This window comes from Macrobrachium rosenbergii, chromosome 12 (assembly GCF_040412425.1).
Source record: "Macrobrachium rosenbergii isolate ZJJX-2024 chromosome 12, ASM4041242v1, whole genome shotgun sequence".
NCBI lineage: Eukaryota > Metazoa > Arthropoda > Malacostraca > Decapoda > Palaemonidae > Macrobrachium > Macrobrachium rosenbergii.
In genome coordinates this window covers 17,327,409-17,351,560 of record NC_089752.1, presented here as the reverse complement: position 1 = coordinate 17,351,560, position 24,152 = coordinate 17,327,409, and the positions used below count along the sequence as shown (strand labels likewise).

General features: G+C 40.8%; 1 protein-coding gene across 1 annotated transcript in view; it reads right to left on the bottom strand.

Annotated features, from left to right (window-relative positions):
• Positions 1–24,152, bottom strand: part of LOC136844418 (regulation of nuclear pre-mRNA domain-containing protein 1A) — an 88,444-nt gene that overhangs the window by 52,207 nt on the left and 12,085 nt on the right. Inside the window, exons 2-3 of the mRNA XM_067113591.1 lie at positions 20,139–20,378; positions 4,449–4,502 (exon numbers count right to left, since the gene is read on the bottom strand). Coding sequence (XP_066969692.1) covers positions 4,449–4,502; positions 20,139–20,378 — 294 coding nt within the window. The remainder of the gene's footprint in view (positions 1–4,448; positions 4,503–20,138; positions 20,379–24,152) is intronic.

Below are 24,152 nucleotides of genomic sequence, written 5' to 3'. Positions count from 1 at the left end.
AAAAGATATAAAACTAACAAGTTCGTAATTGTTAATTCAGAAAATGATCATGGTAACAAAATCATGACAAATGACCATTCTCACCAATACAAAAAAGGTAAATAATTCCTGATTTGTCACATCTTGAAGGATGTCATCATGGAAACAGAGTAAGATACCTTCAACTGCCAGGTCTCAAGAATCTAATTTTACTTGGGATCCAATAGGCTGAGTACCGGTAAAGTGTGAGTCACCTCCCTCAGGAAGATTCCAGAAATTTCCACCTCCATATTACAGCAGGAAAAATTAACACCAGGATTTCCTTAAGCAACAGAAAATGGAAGGATCCCAAATAAGCTGACAAAAGTTAACTGCATACTACTCCTATCCAGTACCTAAGTGGATGCCTCCAAATTGACTTGCCTAAGCCCAAGTGAAGACACCTCTTGGTAGCACTTCCTGGGATGACCAGCTGATAGGAACAGCATGGACACACATTTTGATCTGCCCAGTAAAAAAGATAAACCTCTTACTACCTAACAGGAGAAGGGTGGCAAGTTTGGTTTGGTTACCTCAAGTTGTATCCCTGCTAACCAACCATTTGAAAGGGACAGCTTTCTTGCCTCTACTCCTGTGCATTTGCTTACAATATGGCTGACTGTCAACTAGTCTCAAAAGGCTGTGGATGCAGAGAAAACATCTAGGATTACCTGCAAGGGAACGCTCCAATATTGCAGAGCCAGCCAGGACTAGTAAACACTACATAGATTAGAATATCATCCTGATCCCGTCTTCTATACTCAAGACATGGTCCTCCACTAGACACATCATTTACAAAATGTACAACACAGTACAGACAGTTCTCGGTTATCGGCGGGGGTTCCGTTCTGGGGGTGTGATGATAACCGAAAATCGCCACTAACCGAAAATTGGCGATTTTCGGCGCTTTTTCGGTGATTTTCGGGGCTTATTAGCACCGAAAAGCGCCAATTTTCAGTTATCAACGCCTCTATTAGGTATGTATAGGTGCCAATACCCAATTATCGGCGCCAATAAGCGGAAATTGCGATTTTCGTCGCTAGACAAGCCCCGTAAAACCGGATCACCATTAACCGGGGACTACCTGTATTCAGAATGTTGTAACATTTACTTAACATACCTGGAACTTTAACTATTAAAGTTTGCAGAATAAAATACATATCCTTAAAAATAAACCACTATATATTTTTATACAAGTCGACCACCACTAATCCGGCACCACTGGGACCTGCAGGGTGCCCGATTAGTGATTTTGTTGGCTTACAGAGTGGTTAGGTTAGAATACACATAACCCAACAGTTAACCACCTCACCCTACTTTTAAAATACCCTGGAAATCAGTATAAGTTCGTTAACCCTTAAACGTTTTTCGACCATTTCGGTCAAGTCAAAGTTGACCAAAGGTTGAAATTTTTTGTAGTCTACGTACAGTACGTCCACTCGGCACCCAACAGACAATTTTAGTCGACGTACGATACGTCCAGTCGGCGTTTAAGGGTTAATAAGGAAAAAAGGAGCATTAAATAAAAACTAAGTGAAATTTTACTGAAGCACTGGCAATATAAATGGTGTAGGTAATTCTGCCGACTTACACAAGAAAGTTCATAACTGACGCTTCCAGAGCTGGAATTGGCAACTAAGCACATTTACATCTTGAGCTGAAGGGTTGTCAGGATTCCCATCTTCTTCATCTTTGAATTTTTTTATTTTTATGCTATTCTCATTTATATTTTTACTGTATTTTCTCATTTCTCATCTTTACAACCCAAAAGATATAAATGCAATCGTGTGCTGAGATATGTACAAACTCACAAACTTATTTGCTGTCATAGGAGAACTTGCTATTGCTTGTTTTGGTTTGTGTTATGCTTATGATTTTCTTATCTATATTTTATGCTCTTCTCATATTTTTACTGTATTTTCTCACTTTTCATTTTTAACAACCCAAAAGATAAATGGAACCGTGTGTGTAAGATATATATGAATGCACAAACTCATTTCCTGGCATTGAAGAACTTGCTGCAGCTTGTTTTGGTTCATGTGGTTATGCTTATGATTTTTAAAATTTATATTTTGTACTAATTTCATTTATATTCTTACTGTATTTTCTCATTTATTACTTTTACAACCCAAAAGATTGATACAATCATGTGCGTAGGGTATGTACAAAAACACAAACTCACACTCTGACAGCGGAGAACTTGCTACAGCTTGTTTTTGGTTCATGTTACACTTATGATTTTTTTAAATTTATATTTTACGCTACTCTCATTTATATTTTTACTGTATTTTCTCATTTTTTGTTTTTACAACTCAAAGATAAACGTTCTTCTGCGTAGGGTACGTATGAATGTATAAACTCATTTGCTGGCATCGGAGAGCTGCTACAGCTCGATTTATTTCGTGTTATGCTTATGATTTTTTAATCTATAATTTACACTATTTTCATTTTTATTTTTACTGTACTTTCTCATTTTTTTATTTTTACAACCCAAAAGATAAATACAATAGTGTACATAGGGTACATACAGCAACAAGTAGCGCCAACAAACAGTAGCGGCTGGTTGGTGCAGGGACCCAGGAATTAGTGCTGGATTAGTGATGAAACTGGGTTAACGATTGCCAGATTAGTGATGGTCGACCTGTACATTTTTCCTACAAAAGAATATAGGTTATTTTGTTCATAACACCATTAAACTAAAATATTAAATAAGGTGAAAAAATACAAGTACATTCTAAGGTAAACAAACAAATACAAATACATTCTAAGAGAACAAGGTCATTTACTCTTGGCAAAGGAATAAGAGCAAATACAACAGTATTTAACAGGAACTCAAATCAATGACTTGCTATTATGGTAGTTGACAAGCAATAACTACCACGGCACAATATAACAATTATAACATGACAAAATTAAATAAGAAATACTGTAATACAAATTTAAGTCTAAAAATCAAAAATACTCATTTCTGACACCCATACAATGTTAGGTTAACTGAATGCCACAGCCTTCTACTGCTAGACTAAGCATAAAATAAATCAAGAGACAGAGCAAGAAATTAATACTTACTCCTTAATAAATTGAATGCAATAAACATTCATAAGTGGTAAACACATAAGCAATAAACTGGAATTAACTGATATTCAAATGACATTAAACTGAAAAAATTTAAGGAGTGGCACAGTAATTGCAAATTTAAAGCGCGTACTTTGCTAGGATTAAAAAATGAATAAGGGTGGAGAGCTGGGAACAGTGTGAGGGTCAAACAAAGGCAGTTTACTGTGAAATCAACCTTAGACTTGAAGTCAGTGATTCCTAAAGACTCACAAAATGTTAATATAGCACAGGAATAATTGAATGGATGATTAAAGAGAAATATGCTTAACAAAATAATCTAGACTTGGATTCTAAAACTTACTGACAGCATGCTAGACACACAAGAAGCAAGGGGTCACTTGTGCCTGAATCCTGGGGAGCACATGTGAAAAGTAGCCATTCTGCCAGCAGAAGGTCATCTTTTAATGCGTGAATCAGTGTGCAGGATTTGTGGAAGACCATGAATGCAGGCTAACATAAATTATGAGTTTGTTGTGAATATGAAGGTTTATAGAGAAAAAATTTTATTGATTAATGTAAAACTAGTACTGTATTTTATTACACTCCTTCATTTCTTAGCTGAATGACAGAATCAGGAATTTGGGTTAAGTTTTGGATATAAATTTTGTTTTTTTAATATCATTCACTTTTAGAAAAGTGACCCTTCCAGATACACAGTTTCTAGATACAAGGTTTTATTTTAATTTCCAATGTTGTCTAATTCAAAACAAACACCATATTGTATGCATTACTTATGTTCTCCATCACTTTTTTCCTTGATCATTATTATGGAGACCAAAGAATAACATTTTAAGACTCTCATAAGGCTCCCAAGAAGTATTTCTACTCAAATATAAACAGGAGCACAGTAAAATTAAGTAGTTGGAGAGCTCAGCTGGAAGACACCAGAGGAAACTTTTCCTTTAAATTAATCTTATTTAGTCTGCCCTTAATGTGATCTACTTCATTGTCAAATATTTCTTTGGACAGTCTCATGTGTTCTATGTCCACTATGCTTTTCACTATTAAATACATGTCTATACAGACTGAAAATGTTTCAAACCTAAGGGTAGACTTAATCTTGCAGCCTACATTCATTTATATGATGAGTACCACATTATGTAAAAATATGTGCCTTCATGTTACACTGGATCTGAATGCTATTTCAAAATATGTAGTGATTAATTCTTGTTCAAATAAATATGAATGTTTAAACCAGGTAAAAAATGCAAGAAATGCTTACAATTATTGGAACAGTATGCATAATGAACATGAGCCATCAATCAGAACACTTACTTATGATAATAACTATAAAAAGCCACAGGTAATCTTACCATGATGGTTCCTCTTTAATTCTTCAACTTCCCCTCCAGTACTGCCTGCCCTGCCTGCAAAATATTAACAGAAAAACTTTACATAAAAAACACCTAAGCTATCCTTAATGATGTTACCTTCCTCAATGCTTTGGCAACACAGTATAATCTAAGATTATTATTACAGACACTTACATGGCAAAAATCAACATGAATAAATGGCACTAAGGAGCTAAAACTTCATCATAAACATAATGCCAGCCCACCCACTCATGGGGTTAGACATGAAATGTCTTCTCTCCACCTCCTGTCTGGTGTTATTTCATCCTAAATTACAATCAGGTTTCTGTCTCCATCCACCACTTTCTTCCATGATTTCCTGGGCCTCCTACAGGTCTCCATCTTACTACTTCCATGTCTAATGCTTTTCTAACTTCCTGCTCCTTGTCACGATCCAAGAATCATTCCAGGTTCTTTCAAACTCTAAACAATAATGTTTCAACACCAGCAATAAAAATATGGGAAATGAATATAAAAAGAAACTCACAACACTACAACACATTTATTCACGACCTTATTTACAAAAGATAACGAAATGTTGTTTTCCCTTTGCTCTCATTCAAACGTAATGCTAAACAAAACAAGTCTAAGCAGCTAAAGTTAGGGGGAACAGGCTGAAAGGTAGAGCAATCTTAATACTTTAAATAGTGACTTGGTGAGTTATCCTTTCATGGCTGGGGTTTCAGCTGAAGAGATGGTGCTGGTGTGATGACCTCGGGCTTGAAGACATCACAGAAGGGTAGCTGGGAACTCAACAGAGATGTTGTTGGTACAATGACCTCGGGCTTGAAAACGTCACAGAAGGGTGGCTGGGAACTCAGCAGCAATGTTGCTGGTACGATGACCACGGGCTCGTAGACGTCACAAAAGGGATGTCTCCAGGATGAGGCAGCAAATGCTGTTTCTCCAAGAATCCGGAAATTGTGCGAATGGAAGGCAGGAAGGGCTGGCAACTCGTCCTCACTACAGGCAGGAAGGGCTGACTACTTCATCTTGTCACAGGCAGGAAGGGCTGACTACTTTTCTTCGTCACTGGTATGTAGGCTCTGTGCTTCACCTCGTCTCGAACATGGAGGGCTTAGGGACTTCTCATCACAAGCAGGAAGGGCTGGCTGCTTCTCTTAGTTTTGGGCAGGAAAAGATTTTGTGGAGAAGAGTAAGAGTCATCTGAAGGGGATACTCCCGTCGGAACCTTGCTTTGTCCGACCTCTGAGTGCCCTTTCTGTCTCTCTGTCTGTCTATATCTCTGTCTTGGGAAGTCTCTTCTCGAAGCTTGTATACTACTGTATGGGCAGAGCTAATGATGACAGACAATCATCATTCCCATATAAGGAGCTTTTTGATTTTCTGCACAATGATTGGTTCCTAATAACCGCCCATTTCCGGTCACAACATACAAGCATCCAGAAGAAATTTTCTGATGCAATGTGGATCGAATATTGCACCATGTTACAAAGGCATGGCATGAGATACCACATGGTGTCGTTTCCACAAGAAAGGGTTTTCATTGAATCGTTAATTGTCCACAACACACTGACAACAGTAACTGACTGGTGAGCAAACACAGGAAGCAGTCACGTCTTGGAAAAGAGATATTTCTTTTTCAATATATTAAATCATTATTGTGTCTACCTATGACACGTTCCCCGGAAAGAAAAAAATAAGAGTAAACCTTGTATTTGTGGGGGATGCATACCACAACCGCCCCCCCTGGCGAATAGCTAAAACCAGTGAATACTTAGAACCCTTCTAAAGACACTCAGAACTGCCTATTTTGATAGTTCAAACACAAAAAAAAAAACTAAAATTGCTTAAACAGGTTTCATCCCACTTACGATGGGTCAGGTTCCACAAAAACCCATCATTTGTTGGAAAAAACATATCTCGAATATAACCTAGCCTACACTAGGGTATTTGGTACCATGTATACATATGTAGAAGCCTACCCTACACTATAAAGTATACTTTATACATACACAGTATAGTAATTATTAATATCAGCTAATTCTGGAGGTTCATGCAGTGACTTATGATAATTCAGTACAAAGAGAAACTGAATTACAAACAAGAATTAGCTTAGCCTACACTACAGTATATCGTATACATATACAGTAGCCTACTCTACATTATACTGTACTCTACGTTAACATATCGTATTATACAAACGTTAACATAAACGAACATGCATCTTTTCCATGTATCTTTTAAAATGTTATGCCTTAATTCACTGTATCCAATAATATATTGTATATATTCTTATATTGCTTTTGTATTATAAATTGCGATCATAGTGATCAATGTTTTGGTTTGGAAATCGATTACACGGTAAGTTTGTTTCACTATTTAACTCAGTTCAGAGCACTTTTCTTGCTTCTAGTTAGCATAAATGAATCTCTAGATACTTTATTTATATGGGGCACTGTTATTTTTCGTTATACGAAGTGTTTTTAATTCGAAATATAACTTAAATACATCTTGTTGTGAAATTAACTTGGCTATTTTTTTCGTTAATAGATGACACTGGCCATTTGGGGGTGTTTGTTTTTTGTAAAAAAAAATCATGATTCCGTTCGTTATTTTCACTTGATTTCATCATAATACGAGCTTTACGTATATATCGTTCACTGGCATAAAAATAGCAGTAATGTGTACTTTCATGCTCAGTAGTTCTGATTAAAATACTTTCTCTCCAATTTTCATTACGGTCAAGTTTCATCCATGTTGCCGATGCATGATAATTTACAGTCATTAGCAGCTTGAACACTGTTTTCTCAGACATTGTTTTCTAAGCTTCAGCTACAACTTGCAGCTTAAATTTAGCCCGCGAATAGCTAAAATCCGTGAATACTTAAAACCCCTCTAAAAACACTCAGAACTGCCCATTTTGATAGTTTAAACACAAAAAAACCCTCTAAAAATGCTTATATCTGAGTATTTTAATAGTTTTATCACAAAAAGTGCATTTAGTCTTGAAAATGACATGAAAATACAATAATTAGTGAATATTTCTCAGTGAAAAATACCACGAATGGGCGAATTTTCCGCGAATAATGGGTAGATACATTCCACAGAGAAATCTGCGAATACGTGAGTCCGCGAATCATGAGAACGCGAATACAGGGGTTTACTGTAATGTAAAAATATATCAGTCCTATTCTACTTAACTTCATCTGTACTGTAACTACGGTAATTGTGTAGTACCGTATGATGGTTGATATACAGACAGTCCCCAGTTAACGGCGATCCGGTTTCAAAGTGCTTGTCTAGCGACGAAAATCGACAATTTTCAGCACCGAAAATTGCCGATTTCCACTTATCGGCACCGATAATTGGGTATTGGCACCGATACATGCCTAACAGAGGCGCTGATAACCAAAATCGGCGCCAACGATGATTTCAAAATTGCCGAAAAAGCGCCAGAAATCACCTATTTTTGGTTATCATCACACCCTCAGAACGGAACCCGGCCGATAACCGGGGACTGCCTGTACAAGCAAAACGGCTGTTGTTATCCGTTTCTCAGTCGGTTGTTTATGGCTGTACGCATTTATCCAAGAGTATAACATTACTGACAATACTTTTATCATTCTCTTTTACTTTTTTCACTAGAAGGTGGGATAAAGAGACAGAGGAAAGGAAATTGGTCTATTGTAATTTGGTCTCTCTCGCTGCCTGATTGTACTCTGCCTGCAGCCACATGAAATTTAAAAATATTTTATAAACATTGTTGTATCGGTATTAACTGCTTACCCCCACTGCAAAATCAAATTATCGTAAGGCAAATTATCATAACTTGAGCACTACCTGAGTATTTTAATAATTTTATCACAAAAAGTGCATTTAGTCACAAAAATGAGATGAAAATACCGTAATTAGTGAATATTTCTCAGCGATATATACCATGAATGGGCAAATTTTCAGCGAATAATGTGTATATATGTTCCATAGAGAAATCCATGACTAGGTGAGTCCGCGAATCGTGAGACCGCGAATACAGGGGGTTTACTGTATACTTCATTTCATTTTTTAAAAGAGCAAACGAGACAAAATTACCTCAAACTCATCATCTGAACTGAGGAACAACTCTGCATTTCACCTCGACTTAGCCTCAGCAAAACACGCTCACTCAACACTTCAATCACACATCACACTCGAGCTACATCCCAAAAATTAACACAACGGCTCTCGCTCAACTTCCTCAGAACGAAAGAAAAGAAAATACAAACTACTCTCTCATTCTGAAAAATCTCTAGAGAGCCTATTAGCTATTACATTATTTTTTCCCCTTATATGAACTATCTTCAGATTGTGATCTTTGCCCTTTCTTCAACAACTATTATGTCCACATGAGAACTGAGGAACCTTTTTGCTCCAATACTGACCATTGCCTTCGGCATACGAGTACTCCTTACCAAAAGCTGGAAACAGGCATTGAACCTTGTACAAAGTTGGTTATTTGGTAATAGGCAAAAGAGTTGGATACTCACCTGCCATAAGCCAACACTGTATTCTTTGGCTGTCATTGGGAGTAGACGCATGTGCCTCAGCATGACTTGGATGTTGAAGATACCTTTTATATGCATCATGCATATTTCAGTTCTAATAGATGTGATGAAAAATGAACAATGTAGATATGAAAGCCACGAGCAGGTGTGCAGCTGCTTTGTGTCCTCTGTCTGTGGTTCCCAACCAGTTTTGTTCCTTCTGCAGGAGTAAGACCTGCAGCCCTGACTCTCCTTGTGAGGAGTGAATTGGCTGGCTCCCCTAATAAGAGTGACTCATGACAGGAGTAAGGTAAAATATGCTGGCATATACCTCTTGTCTTACTCCTCCTATCTCCTTCTGCCTGTTTTTCTCCTCTTAAGATGATGATAAGACTGCTGAAGACTTCTAAAATGAAGTTTCATCTGACAAATGAGCATCTCCCCTCTCCAAAGGTGGATGACAGCATTCACTTACCTGTAGGTGGGACTTCTGCTAAAGGTAGGATTGACAACAGATTCTGAGTGTGCTAATGACCTATTGTCTACCTGTTCCTTCAAATGACACAAGCAATGTCCCAGACTCTCCTCTTGTTTGTAATTCACCCAAGGTACATAGACAGTTCATGCTGCCTTCTTGTTTGGGTAAGTCCACCTCTCTTTCAAGAGATGGCCCAACCCATGATCTTAGGGATCTGTTAGGACCTTAGGGTCCTACTCCTTTAGAAATCCTGCAGTAAAAATTGGAGCAGCACTTTTGAAGTGAACAAGCCTCTTAGGGAAGTGACTATGGCACTGTCACTAACCCTTAATGGACAGGAATCCACATATGAGTATCTATAACAGGTTTTGGGTGATGGAGGGGAATCTTCATATGAGTATTAATATTACACACCATACGATTTGGTTGTATCAAGCAGAAAAGTTTTTCCATCATTTCAATAGCCCATAAATGAATGGTGGCAACTTTAGGCTCGGCTCAGCTCAGAAAGAGGGCGTCTAAGGGAGATCAGTATTGTTCTTGACTTGATGGGGGGATGTCTTGCTCCTCTCTCTCCCATGACATCTTTTTATTTATTTGCTCATAAATATAGCCAGGAATTGCTGTTGGTTTTAGTTCTTATCTTTTACGATATGATGTCAGTTATAATTGTAATTTTGCAAAAAAAATTTTAGAAAAAACATGTATACCTCCAAAAAAGTTGCTGCATCCCCTGATCTCAGTAAATTTGCGTAAATATTCTACAAAAAATATACTCAGAATCTGTTACTGATTTTTGTTCTGTTACGATATTGTGTGAGCTGTAATTGTAATTTCACAAAATAAAATAAAATAAATTACTAGAAAAAACATGTATAACTTGGTAAAATTTACAAGTGTTTTGTAAAAGAGGCCCCACACAGGGTTGTAAATGGTCACCTTCAACTTCCCATGGAAGAGAGGGAAAATTTTTTAGAATTTTTTTCTTACACCATGTGCATTTGCATGTCTTCCGATTTCCATTGATGTGTTTTTTCTTAAATTGGCCAACCTTAAAGTCTGTTCACTCTGGGGGTGTGCATGATATATAATTAGCCTGTCCCTTAAGGGTTAAACCTGATCTCACAAAGGTGAGTGAACTTGGGGTTTGCCCCGAAAGCAAGACATCATTTTGAATCCCTAGTCTCCACTTGACCATGGTGTCCTGGAATAGGTTAAAAATCTGATATGTATATAAACTTCCCTGGTAACCAACACTAAGAAAACTACATTCCAGAAGAGACAGAGACTACTACCCTTCAAACTGACAAACAACCTCCTGTGGAGGGACTACAAAACGGCTTAATGTTTTTGTATGCAGTCAGTCACAACATCCTACTTCCAGGCTGCATCATAACTCAACCTGTGGTTGAACATGCTTGCTTGGAGATCAGTTGCTCTTGGGAGCTCGGGCACTACTGGGCGCTCATGAGAGGACGAGAAGTGTCTCAAAGCAAACGAACACTTGGATAAACTGGAGAAAAGTGTTCTGGGGAATCCCAGAAACTACAAGAAGGCTGCTGCAGGGGCTCCCTGAATTTCTTGTAAGGCACTGGAGAGGAGAGAACTTAAGAACAGCCTACTCACTTCCGTTTGGATGCCTTTCCAATGGCTATCCTTTGCCGCAACCTGGGAAGTTGCAACAGGTCCGACTGATGGGGCAAATGCGCGTGGGCAGACCCCACTGACGTCCACTGGGCCTCCAGTATTACTGCTCCCAGGTGTAGGGGAGTACGCCAGTGACCTTTGCCTACGAGCATTGGCGGGATGAGCAGCCGCCACCTCCACTGACATTTCACTAACACTAGCACTTTTTCCACTTTGTCTATAAGGACATGCATTGAAGCATCCAACTGGGTCACAGTATCCACAATTAACCCCATTTTGACATCAAAATTACGTACGAGTTTCAACTCGAGGCTGGCAAGGGGGTCGGGTTCGGAAGCGAGGGAGCTGAGTAAAGGAATAGGTTGAATAGTCGAAGAATTGGGAACAGGTGACACAGCGGGAGCAGGTAAAGGTAAAGCAGGAACATCGTCATCAGCAGAACTAACTACAGTCTTGGTATCTACTGTCTGTTTTTCAGCTCTAGTGGCTGTCTTATGCTTCATGTCTGTCTAATTTTGCTAAATGAGGCCCCATAACTTTCCATTTTCTAGCATCCCACAGTGAACAGTCATCACATTTTCGATCAACTGAATACTCTTGTCCCTTACATTCTACACACACAGAGTGAGATGAGCGAGTCATTTAGTAAGCCTAGTATTGCAGCAAAGGCTGCAATAGTGAAGGCTAGCAGCACTAGAGTCAGACATACTAGGGTAAGTCTAAGAAGTCAACAATCGAGTTATAATGTAAGTCAAATTGAAGACAAGGCGTCCTAAACTGAAAATTAACGGTCTCAATAAGAGAGGACCTAACACAAATACAAAAGTCATGGGCTACCAGTACAGTACTTCACCCAAAGAAGAATCAAAAGGAAAAGACTTGAAAGCTGGGAAATTTGCCGATTGCTCACAACTGAACCACTGTCGAGCCGCAGAAAAACAAGTGAATCACGCTGTTGAAGTCACCTCTCGTGAGTCTCTAAAGTGGGCGGGGACTAGTCACCTACACCGATACTAGAGCTACCACAAATTTCAAAATTTTTAAGCTGCCAGCAAATGAAACTATAAGCAATGTAATTACTTGTTAAGTTACGTATGTAAAATTACATTTTTATAATAAAATAAGATTTTATATCATACTTACCTGTTGTTTACATATAGCTGTAATTCCGATCTCGACAGAAAATTCAAAATCATGGTCCCGCTTGATATATGGTCAGGTGATACGACTACCCCCTCTACCGGGTACCGGATCCATTTCATCAACAACCAATCATATTTTCTATGTCCCCTTGTTCCATGCGGGAGGCGGTGGAATATGGAGGGTAAACAACAGGTAAGTATGATATAAAATCTTATTTTATAATAAAAATGTCATTTTTATACATGAACTTACCTGTTTTTTACATATAGCCGATTGCCACATTGAGGCGGTGGGCATGGACAGCTGTGGGCGTTAAATGAAAAAACCGAGATCATCAGGCTAAAAAAACGCCTTTACTTTGGATCCTTACCTGCTAAGGAAGCTGTTTTCGGTTACTGCCTCTGTAACCCGCTATCCTTAGTGCAACTATGGGCCTAGTAGCTCAGGTCGCAGGTTGCTACATGGAGAAAGGTCTGTTGGCCCAGCCGCCTTCACACAATCAACCAAAGCATATAATGCCCCCTGCTCAGGGCCAGGTACTCAAAGCATCCACCATCATATCACCCAACCATAAAAACTCCACACCAACCTATTAAAATTAGACCTACTTCAGGCCATCTTAACCTCTAAGGCCTCCAGTAGTCGACAAAAAGAAACTTCTGCACCCAAGGAAACTAAGGAGAGATCAGAGCCTCTGGTTTGTGCCCATCACCGTGTCAGACGCATAAAGGCCCAACGACTGCAGTCTTCATATGTGGTTTGGATCTGTCTCAGATAATGCGAGGCAAAACAGACGAACATCTCCAATAAGTTGAACTTAGAATGTCCTTTAAAGCCATGTTCTTCTTGAAGGCTAAAGAAGTTGCAATAGCTCCATTTCAATGAGGCCTCACTTTAACTAAGGGAAATCCACATCCCTTTAATTCCTTGTGTGCCTCCTGTATCAGTTCTTCAAAAGGAAAGCAATCCCATTTTAGATAGAGGGTTCTGGGGTTCTTAGTTGAGCACCATAAAAATCATGAGTTCCTCTTACATTTCTGGTCCTGTCCAGATAGAATTTCAATGCTCTGACCGACAGAGAAGTTCTCCGCTTTCCCTTCCACCCAAGGAGGATAGGCTAGCAATGGGAAATTCCTTGGCCACGGATTACTAGGGTTTTCGCTTCTAGCTAGAAACCCAAGGTGAAGGGAAACTACAGCCTTATCCGCACAAAACCAACCTTTGTCCAAAGCATGAATCTCACTTACTCTTTGCCGAGGCCAGTGCCAAGAGAGAGTTTTCTTAGTTAGATTCCTAACGGAGCAGGAAACTCAAAGGCTCAAAAGATTTGGAAGTAAGCTACTTTAGCACCACATCCAAATTCCAATGGCGTAATGAAGAGATTTGCCTTTAGTGGTAGCAAAGCGATTTTAAGGAGTCGCAATATTTGTCCGAGGAAAGGTCTATACTCTATTCCAGGAAAACTGCCGCCAGCATACTCTCTATACCCTTAATCGTGCTGACAGCCAATTTCTTCTCCTTGTGCAGAAACAAAAGAAAATCCGCCACCTGGCTTAGAGTCGTAGAAGTGGAAGACACTCCAGACTCGAGCACCACTCCCCTCGAAGCGCCCACTTCGCTTGATAGACCTTGTAGACGCAGGGCCTGGTTGATCTTTAGTCATTGCTCGCGCCTAATTCTTCAGAGAAGCCTCTCCTGTAGAGTCGCCGAGAGTTCGAACCCTGTCAGATTTTCGACGGTTCCTGTGGAACTTCTGCCGTGCAACTGGCACAGAAGGTCTGGTCTGAATGGCAACCTCCTTGGCCAATTAATTACTTTTTCTCCAGTAGCTCTGGAAACCAGATATTCCTGGCCACCATGGAGCTATTAGGATCACTGACACACTCTTTGTGTGCTCGAAACTTTTCAAGACTTCTCCCAGCATCCTGAAGGGAGGGAATGTACAAAGGAAGAGACCCACCAGTCCAGGAGCATGGCATCCACCGCTAATGCTTCTGGGTCTGGAAAACAGGAGAGCAAAAGAGAGGTAGTCTGGTTTTCCTCGTTGCAAACAGGTTCAGCATGGGGAGTTCCCCAAACCTTCCACAGGCCTGCAAACTTTTCAGGAGGGTCCATTCAATGGAATGACCTGGGAGTGACCTGTTGAGGATATCCGCCTACGCTGGAGAGCCCCGGATGAAGCAGTTACCAGCTCTATGTTCTTGGTTGCCGCCACAAAAGCAGGTCTTTTAAGCATTCGAACAGAGAGAAGGAGTGAGTGCCTCCAGTTTCTTCACGCACGCCAGAGCTGTGAGTTGTCCTAGCACTACAATCTTTTGTTTTCCCACCAGAAGCACCTAAATGTTCCAAGGCTAGATGTATGCCTTCAACTCTTTCGCGGCATTTATGCCAGTCCTGCTGGGGATGAAGACCAATTGCCTGACACTTGAAGATCCCCAATGTTGTTGCCCCCAACCCTCGCCTGGAAGGCCGGAGAACAACATCAGGTCTGGGTTCCTCTGTCTCGTACGACAAACCTCGACTCAGCTTGCTCCTGTCGCTCCACCACGACAGGTCTTGCTTTACTCGAGTGGATAGAGGAAAACAAACGAATCCGTGTCTTTTTCTTCCTGTTCCAGGTCTGCTGTAGGAAGAACTGAAGAGGTCTCATGTGTAGCCTCCCAGACTGACGAACATCTCTAGCGATGAGAGGGTGCCTAAAAGGCTCATCCATTCCTTGGCAGAGCAAGTCTTGGCTGCCATCAGGTATCTCACTTTCAGCAGGCATTTCGATCCTTTGTGACGTCGGAAAACCTGAAAAGAACTGAGTTCATCCGAACTCCCAAATAAGTCAAGTCTTGAGATGGAGAGAGTTGTGACTTTGGAAGATTTACTATGAGTCCCAATTCATCGGTAAGAGAAAGGGTCCTTTGTAGGTCCTTCATGCATTGGCCTTTTGACGGAGACCGGATCAGCCAGTCGCCGAGGTAAAGGAAATGTGAATTCCGCTAAGTGAAGCCATTTCACAATTGGAGCCATCGTCCTTGTGAAAACTTGTGGGGCTGTTGATAGGCGAAGCAAAGAGCCCTGAATTGAAAAGTCCTGCCTCTGAACACAAAAACCGTAGGGAATTTCCTTGATCTCGGATGAATAGGTACATGAAAGTATGCGTCCTGAGATCGAGGGACACCATCCAGTCTCCTTCCTTCAGGGAATTGATAACCAACTGTGTGGTTTCCATCTTGAATGGTGTTTGAAGCACAAATTTTTCAGGGCGCTACGCCGAGGACTGGTCTCCATCCTCCCGACGATTTTGGAACCAGAAACAGACGGTTGTAGAACCCCAGAGATGAAGGTTCGAGGACTGCTTCTATGGCTCCCTTCTGAAGGAGGAAGTAACTTCCTCCTCCAACACCACAAGTTTCTCTGAGTCCCTGGATGATACGTTGAAGTCTACTGGCGAAGACTTTAAAGGAGGACTCTCTGAGAAGGGAATGGTGTAGCCTTCTCTCAGAACGTTGATCACCCAGGGTTCTGCTCCTTGGCCTCCCAAACTTGCCAGAACGATTTTTAGTCTGGCTCCGACCGTCGCATGAAGGACCTTGAACTCATCGGTTGGTACCCCTAGCTTTCTGGGGATGAGAAGAGAATTTTCCTCTTCCTCTAGCACGGGAAAAGGGCCGAGAAGGAGTACCCGAGAAGGCCTAGAGGATACAAGGAAAGAAGGCTTGGGTACTACTGGAGAAGTCGAAAACCTGGGTCTTTTCAAGAGTGAGCCAGTAGGTCTTGAGTAGACTTCCGTAGAGAGCCTCCAAACTTCCCTAACTAACGTGGCAGGAAAAGGGTTCCTTAAACAAAGGAGCAAAAAGTAGAGCAGATTTCTGGTTCCTGGAGACCTCTTGCGACAAACGAAATCCAATGTGCTCTCTTCTTCAAAATGCCAGTAGCAGTCACTGAGGCAATTTCTGACGTTCCGTCCGTGATGGCCTTGTCCAGGCAGGCCAAAATAGCATCAAGATCCATAGCAGTCTTGGGGGGAAGATCACAGACTTTCACTTTCCTGCTCAAGGCTCCTATAGACCAGTCAATAAAAGAAAAGATCTCCGAGATCCTATAGGAACTCTTCACCAGATGGTCAATTTCAAGAAGAGAAGCCGACTTTGGACTTAAGAAAAAGCTGAGCGACGGGCAGAATCAACAAGGCTGAGAAATCCCCTTGAGAGGAGGCAGAGTCTCCCAAGGAAAAGACTTCCCCAGTCTCATACCACGAACGAGACTTAAAAGACAGTTGAGAGGGGGAAAACAGAAAGATGTTTTACCTGAGATCTTTTCATGCTCAACCATCCTTCTTGCCTTCGGAGAGCTCTTTTCGCCAAAAACAGACAGGACCAGCTTCAGAAATCTAGAGGAAGGAGGTTTAAAATCCTTGGCAAACTGCGTAGTTGGAGACGAAGGGGTAGCTGGAGCAAAGTCTTCTTGAAAATGTTCTTCAAAAAGTTGTAAGAGATGCTTAAAGTTGGACGAGGGAGCAGACGGAACATCATCTATTTCCAAACATCGGAAACTGGGAGAGAATCTCTGAAGCAGTTGGAGCACCGCGGATAGAAACGCCGGAGCCAAACTTGCGTTATCCTCTTGAGTGTCGCCGAACGTCAACGAGGCGCCAAGTGCCGACCCGTCAAGCGATTCGAAACATGAGCTTGAGAGGAGTCAGGAGCCTTAGAAGATCCGAGAGCCAAAGAGGCGCCAAAAACCACGGTAGCGCCAGAAGCGCAAACATTGTGCGCTTTGAAACATGTTGTGGAGAGGCGCCAAGCGCCAAAGTAGCGTCAGGAGTGCGGCCGGTGCGGGCGGAAGTGGCGCCAGGAGCGTGATCGGAAGCGGTGCCAGGTGCGTGAGCGGGAGCAGAGACCGAGCCTCAGTTGCATAAGGATCCTGAAGTGCTGGTGCTTTAAAACCTTCTGAAAAGTCTCAAAATCTTGTCCAATTTGTCCTCTTGCGAAAGGGGGCAGGGAACCGAGGCATAAAAGCCAACTTGGGATCCAACGGAAGGAAGCCGCTACTTGCATGCTAACAGGAGGATCAGGCGCCGCCACGATCCGTAGAACGTACATCCGGACTGCCTGAAGAAGAAAAGATCTCTGGGCTATCCCAAAATCTACAAGACGGAAGAGGAGAACGCGCCAAAGTTTCTTGATAGGAACTTGACTTGGAGGAAGCTCTCGCCTCTTCAGCGGCTTACTAGACTCTGACTGCTTCCAACTCCTCCTCGACGAAACTGCTTCCAACTCCTCGACGAAACAGAAGCACAAGAAGACACTTCCGATCGCTTTACTATGGCGAGCTGCAACAGCCTGGGACGCAACAGGACTGTTAGAGGAGCAACTGCTCGTGAGCAGACCCCACTCGCCACCCTTCGGCTCGGGCATGTCTTCTCCCTGAGCCCTGGGAGCCGGACAGAGGCCTCCAGACCTAGGAGCACGAGGGGACGAACAGTCACCTCCTCCACAACACTATCACTGCAACACTTCGATGTCTAGACATCGCACTCACATCCTGGCCAATCTTCTCTATCGAGAGAAAAGAGCCAAATCTTACCATCAAATTCTGCCCGAAGGTCTGACACGGTAGTGGGTCGGAAACAACAGGTTCCGGGCAGGAATAGGAACAGGAGGGGTAACAGGAACAGAACAAGAGGCAATACTACTCCTACTCTGGGAGGAACTTCTGGCCGAAGCCTTACGTGCCCTATCTTTACTAATTTTGCCTGATATTTAGCCAACTTTTGCCAATCAAGCACAGACAAAGACGAACATTCATCACATCTATCCAGATTCGTGTACAATTTCCCTCTACAGTTAGAGCAAGAAGAGTGAGGGTCTATGTTAGACTGAGACATTCGAGTTTTACAACCCCCGCAATATCTAATTTGAGATCCTGAATCAGACATAACTAGAAAAATCTCAACCAAAGCCAAAAACAAGCCAGAACTGTCAACAAAAGTGGGTACTTCACCAAAGAAATATCGAAAAGCACCGATGAATTTCCTGAAGAGGAGCAGACGACTAGTCGCCGGCCCCGACAGAGAAAAATATGATTAGTTGTTGATGGAATGGATCCAGGTACCCGGTAGAGGGGGGTAGTCGATCACCTGACCATATATTAGCGGGACCGCCAGTTTTGAATTTTCTGTCGAGATCGAGAATTACAGCTATATGTAAACAACAGGTAAGTTCATGTATAAAAAGTAAGATTAGGTCTGCTGATTTGAAGGGTCAAAGCTTAAACAGCCTAGTAAGTTTTTGTTACTTAACTAGGTTCAAAGCTTAAACAGTTTAGTTGGTTTTTGTTACTTAACAAGGTTTGATACTCAACTCCAGTGCATCACTATTTTGGTGGCTATCAGAGAAAGCATGATCTTCAGTTGATGATCAGTTTATCCAAATCAGTTGTTACATCTGGGTACTCTATGCTGAATTACTTCATCTTCAAACAATATATGGTGCCTTAAGTCTCTTTCATTGGCTTCCAATAAAACCTTACAACAGTCCACCTTGAGTACAAATAGTTCTCCAAAAGCAAGCAGACTTAAAGCCAAAGAAGTAATGGGTAGCTTTGATGCCACCAGAAGCTCCCTCCAAGAATGAGGTGAACTATGGCTTAAACCACCTGTTATACTGATTTAACATCTCCATCATTTTTTTCTCTCTGGTTTCTTCCTCCTAAACCCTTTCATCCTCCAGAATCAATACTTAAGAGAAGGTTGTCTGGCACAGTCAGAGCTGTCAAAAAGTTTATAATGGGAACTGAAGTCTTGAGTCCTACATTTCTTTGCTATTTAGCACATTATGATGTTAATTCCTGAATTTCATATATTTTTTTAAGGATGCCATATTTTGCAATGCTGTCCACTGTTAGGTAAAACTCACTGTCCAGAGCTATTTTAGGCCAACAGTCAACCACAAAATATATCAAGATTTCACAGCTGAACAAACAAGAGCCAATCCCCTGACTGCCCACTGTTGTTTGTTCTCACACCAACAATCATCCATACTCTTTCTAAATGTTTGTTCACATACTCACAGTGATCACTGTTGGTATGTAACAGTGACTACTTACTCTGTTCCCTGTTTATGTTCAGTAATGACTGTAAAAAGTGCACCTCATCACTGCAAAACAATAATCTATTTAAGATTACTTTCCAGTGATACCCAGCAACATCTTAAAACATAATGAAAATTAAAAATTTAAAATGAAACCAAAGTGAGTGATATTCTAATCTCACTGTTTTTAGATGACCATATAATTACATAAGCTTCAATCTGAAAACAAAAACTGACATCTCACTCAACAAGGTTGGCAACATTGAGAGGTATTATTCACCAGTGTAAAAACGTTTCTCCCTATGCATGTGCTTTCCCACAGCCCCACACACATTCAGCTAACCAACCAGCTAGCTTTCAATAGTAACCCTTTAATACCAGCAATGTCTGGATAAGGCATCTGATGACTGATTGACTGGAAGCTACCTGACAGGGTTATTTAAGCCACAATAAAAGCATGATACAAAAAGAAGCAATAATGATACATTACAAAAATAATACAATAAAAGATGGTATTAAATATGACAGATAAAGTTTTACATGTAATATCAAAATATTGAGAGTAAGAATAGTGAACGAAAATCACTTCAAAATCGCAATGTTTTAAACTCAAAATCTTGCAAATGAAACATGTGCAAGACTGGCTTTACAACAAAATCTGAAAATGCCACTGACTTTAAGCTTGTACTTGCCAACCATGAGATATCTAAAAATTGATGGCTTTATTTCTGTATGAACATATTTTAGAGTAATAAAGTCCTTTACATATGTTACAAATCAAAAACAAAACAAATCATTGCATAAAATCAATACTTACTCAAGCTTTTTCTGTATGTTGCAATATCATCACTTTCAAAAACATTTCTCTCATCCCACACAGACAACAAGCGGTTGAGACCTCGTGTTGATTTTTCATCTAATCGTAAACTTCCTAAATGTTCAAAAACTTTCCCCAATTTATTCCCAAATTCCTTGTTGTATTCTGGACCTTTCTTCTTTGAGTTCTGGATCACATCATTTGCAAGGTACATAAATGTCAATTTGCGCGACTCAGATGCTGAAAGAGTTACAAGAAAAATGTAATATCACAATATGCTAATGGGACATAATAGACATCTGTGCACCAATCTATAACCATTCCTACCTACATCACAACTGTTCATTTAGCTTCCATTTTTATGGCACCTGATACAAAAATTCAATATAATTAACCACCCCACTGTTACTAATTATGAATACAGTGCACATAAATCTGCAGAAACAAATAATTATATAGAGAATCTTATATGCAAGTGTCCTACGAACAAAAAATGACCAGGAACCAACATTGTATATAACAGTTAGAACTAGTCTGCAAAAATCCCACGACAGTATCACAGTACCAAAAAATAGTTATAAAAAATCCTCAGTTGTAAAAATATTAATAGATCTGGTATTCTATTTAAAAACTAATACACTAACAGATTGGGCTATAAACACATCCTATACTATAAAATTATGATACAGCCCTAAACCTAATGAGTATTCAATACCTGCAACAAATAAAGGCCCAAGCAACCTTGTTCGGCATTCAGCCCACTGCATAAGTTACTAGTTAAAATATCAAGCAGGTGTACACAAGCCTTACTTGGGTATCTTTCTTCATATGCAAACAAGATTTTATAAGTAAATTTTGTTCCAAAAATACTAACATTAATTTACTTTTCTTACACTGCCCAGACTGGAGCTGCATTAGCTGAAAATCGTGACATCAACCAAAACAAAGAAATAAATTACATCTCCAGTGAGTAAATATGGCATGAGAGAGCCCATTACATTATTCATTATGTCACAATTGTCACTAGTTATTTAAGAGAACAGAAAGAGGTACCTGCTGAAGAAACTAACCAGAGGGTTTAGGAGGGGAACTCCCAATAAAACAAAAAGTTATGTTATTCTACAATCAATTCTATCAATTTTTCTTATTTCTTCAATCTTACATTCCCTAAAAAAAAAACACACACACCTCCAACTCTGATAATTTCTTTACCAAAAACCTTTCACATTACAGTACTTAGATAACATCTCTTTCCTCTAGACTCTTCAGGGTATCCTCATTTCCTATCATAACCATCTCATCCTCACCAATATCCTCCATAAAAAAAGCTGACTCTTTACCCAACCTAGCTGTTTTTGCTCATAACACTAACCAAGCTGCTGTTGCAAACAGGGTGTTGTTTTCTAGTACTGTATATAGGCTAAATACTTAATATGGTACAGTATTTTCATAATAAAATTGAGTTTCATATATACTTACCGAGTAATTACATAGCTATCCTTTCCACTCACGTGGCAATTAAACACTTGAAGTTCATGGTAGCGATTCCTTTGTTTATAGTGTAGGTAACTACCCCACCCTCTATTGGGGGACAACAGGTACAATGTAACGAGTGATCGTCACTAATTATGTGCTTAATGTCCATCAGAGGGGAGGAGGGAGGCCTCTGATCTTGTAATTACTTGAAGAGTACAGTATATATGAAACAATTTTATTATGAAAATACCATTTTCATATATGTAACTTACAAAGTAATTACATACCTGAATCCCACATTGATAGGTGGTGGGATAAATGGACATATTCTGTTCTAAAAGCAATCAGGTAAGAGTATTTAATTTGCAAATATAAAATCTGTTAGCATTGATAAATGCATGTTGTAACCTTACTGGTAAGAGAGCCAGTAGATGACACTGCCTTGGTTCAGCTCATCTGACCTGTAGCAGCTAGCTTAGCCTGGCTGTGATAACCTACTTTAGCATTTTAGGAGGAAGGAGACTTCCAACACCCATAAAGCAAAATACAAACTTACCTTTGGTTCCAATGTAGTACCAAAATACACAGACCAAATAAAATTAGTTATCACCACCAACAACAACAAAGATTAAAAACCATCACACCACTATCACAGACTGGTGGGCACTCCAGGTATAAGTACCACCTGGCTCCCCAAAAAAGTACTCAATAACCAAAATTTCAAGGCAAAGGAGTTACAGATAGGAAGGGTTGCTTCCCATGCTTTCTCCCCCAGTACCGAGCCAGCCACCAATAACAGACCTAAGGTACTTCAATTTTCGTAAGTCATTTCAATTTCTTTAAGATAGTGTGAGGCAAAAACAGAACTGCATTTCCAGTATGTCAACTGGAGGATAGTCGAGAGCGACATACTATGCCTAAAGGCACACGAAGTGGCGACAGCTCTAATATCATGCACTTTCACCTTAAAGGAAGGTAGGACGACATCATCTTCTTTGAGAGTGTGCCTCAATGATCAGACTTCTAAGACAAAATGACAGCGCATTCTAATAGAATGGTTTTGAAGGGTTCTTGATGGAACACCAGAGGTTACTGGCAGGGCCTATGATTTTCTTTGTCCTGTCTAAATAATACCTGTGCCCTCACTGGGCAAAGGACCCTTTCCTTTTCCTCTAGTCCTAGAAGAACGAGCGTGTGACCACGGATTAGACGGGGACTTGTTCTTAGCCAAGAAGCCAATCCGATGGGGACTTGTTCTTAGCCAGGAAGCCAAGTACAAAGGTGCAGACAGCATCTCCCTTCGAGAAGCTGATGCGCTTGTCTATAGCCTGCAACTCCCTTACTTTTTGGTGGTTGTCAAAGCTACAAGAAAAAGTCTTCTTAGTTAAATTCTTAAACAAAATGGTACGGAGAGGCTTGAAAGCGGGACCAGTTAACCATTTGAGTACAACATCCAGGTTCCATGACATGGAATTGTCCTTCACCTGTTTATAAGTCTCGAAAGACTTAATCAGATCCGTTAGGTCTTTACTGGAGGCCAAGTCTACTCCTCTATGCTTGAGGACTGATCCCAGCATAGCTCTCTAGCCCTTAACAGTCAATGGAGAGAGTCCTTTGGAATTCCTGAGAAAGAGAAGAAAGTCCACTATTTGGCTTACAGTGGTTTTAGCAGACGAGATGTTATTGCTGCTGCACCACCTGCGGAAGATAGCCCATTTGGCCTGGTAGACTCTGCTGGTAGACTTACATCTACATCTAGAAATAGCTTCCGCAACTCGCTTTGAAAAGCCCTTTGCTCTAAAGAGTCTCCGGATAGTCTGACGCTTGTCAGAGCTAGAGCGGATAGTCCTTGATTGAACTTCCTAAGATGAGGCTGTTTGAGAAGATGTGGACTTTGAACCAGTAACCTTGGGAAGTCCACAAGAAACTTGAGAAGTTCCAGGAACCGTTCTTTGAGAGGCCAAAAAGGCGCTATCAGGGTCATCGATACGTTTCTGCGGCTCTTCAATTTGTTGAGAACACCACCTCACCATGTTGAATGGGGAGAAGGCGTAGAGGTCCAGGTTCGACCAGTCTATCAGCACTGCGTCTGTTGCCCATGCCTGAGGATCCAGGACTGACAAACAAAATAAAGGAAGACAGTAATTCTTCGATGTGGCGAACAAGTCCACTGTTGGCCTCCCCAACAACTTCCAGAGGCTGTTGCAGACACTCGAGTGCAGGGTCCACTCTGTCAGAAGGACCTGATCCTGTCGACTTAATCCGTCTGCAAAGACGTTCATCTTTCCATGGATGAATCTGGTGATAAGTCTGACCTGATTCTGGTTTGCCCAAATTAGCAATTCCTTCGCTGTCTGACAAAGGGAGAACAAGTGGGTTCCGCCCTGATTCTTGATATAAGAGAGAGCCATGGTGTTGTCACAATGTACCACCACAGTTCTGTTTGCTACTGCTTTCACAAAATGCTTCAGTCCGAGGTGAATGGCAGATAACTCCTTGGCATTTATATGCAGCTTCCTCTGATCCAGAGACCAAATG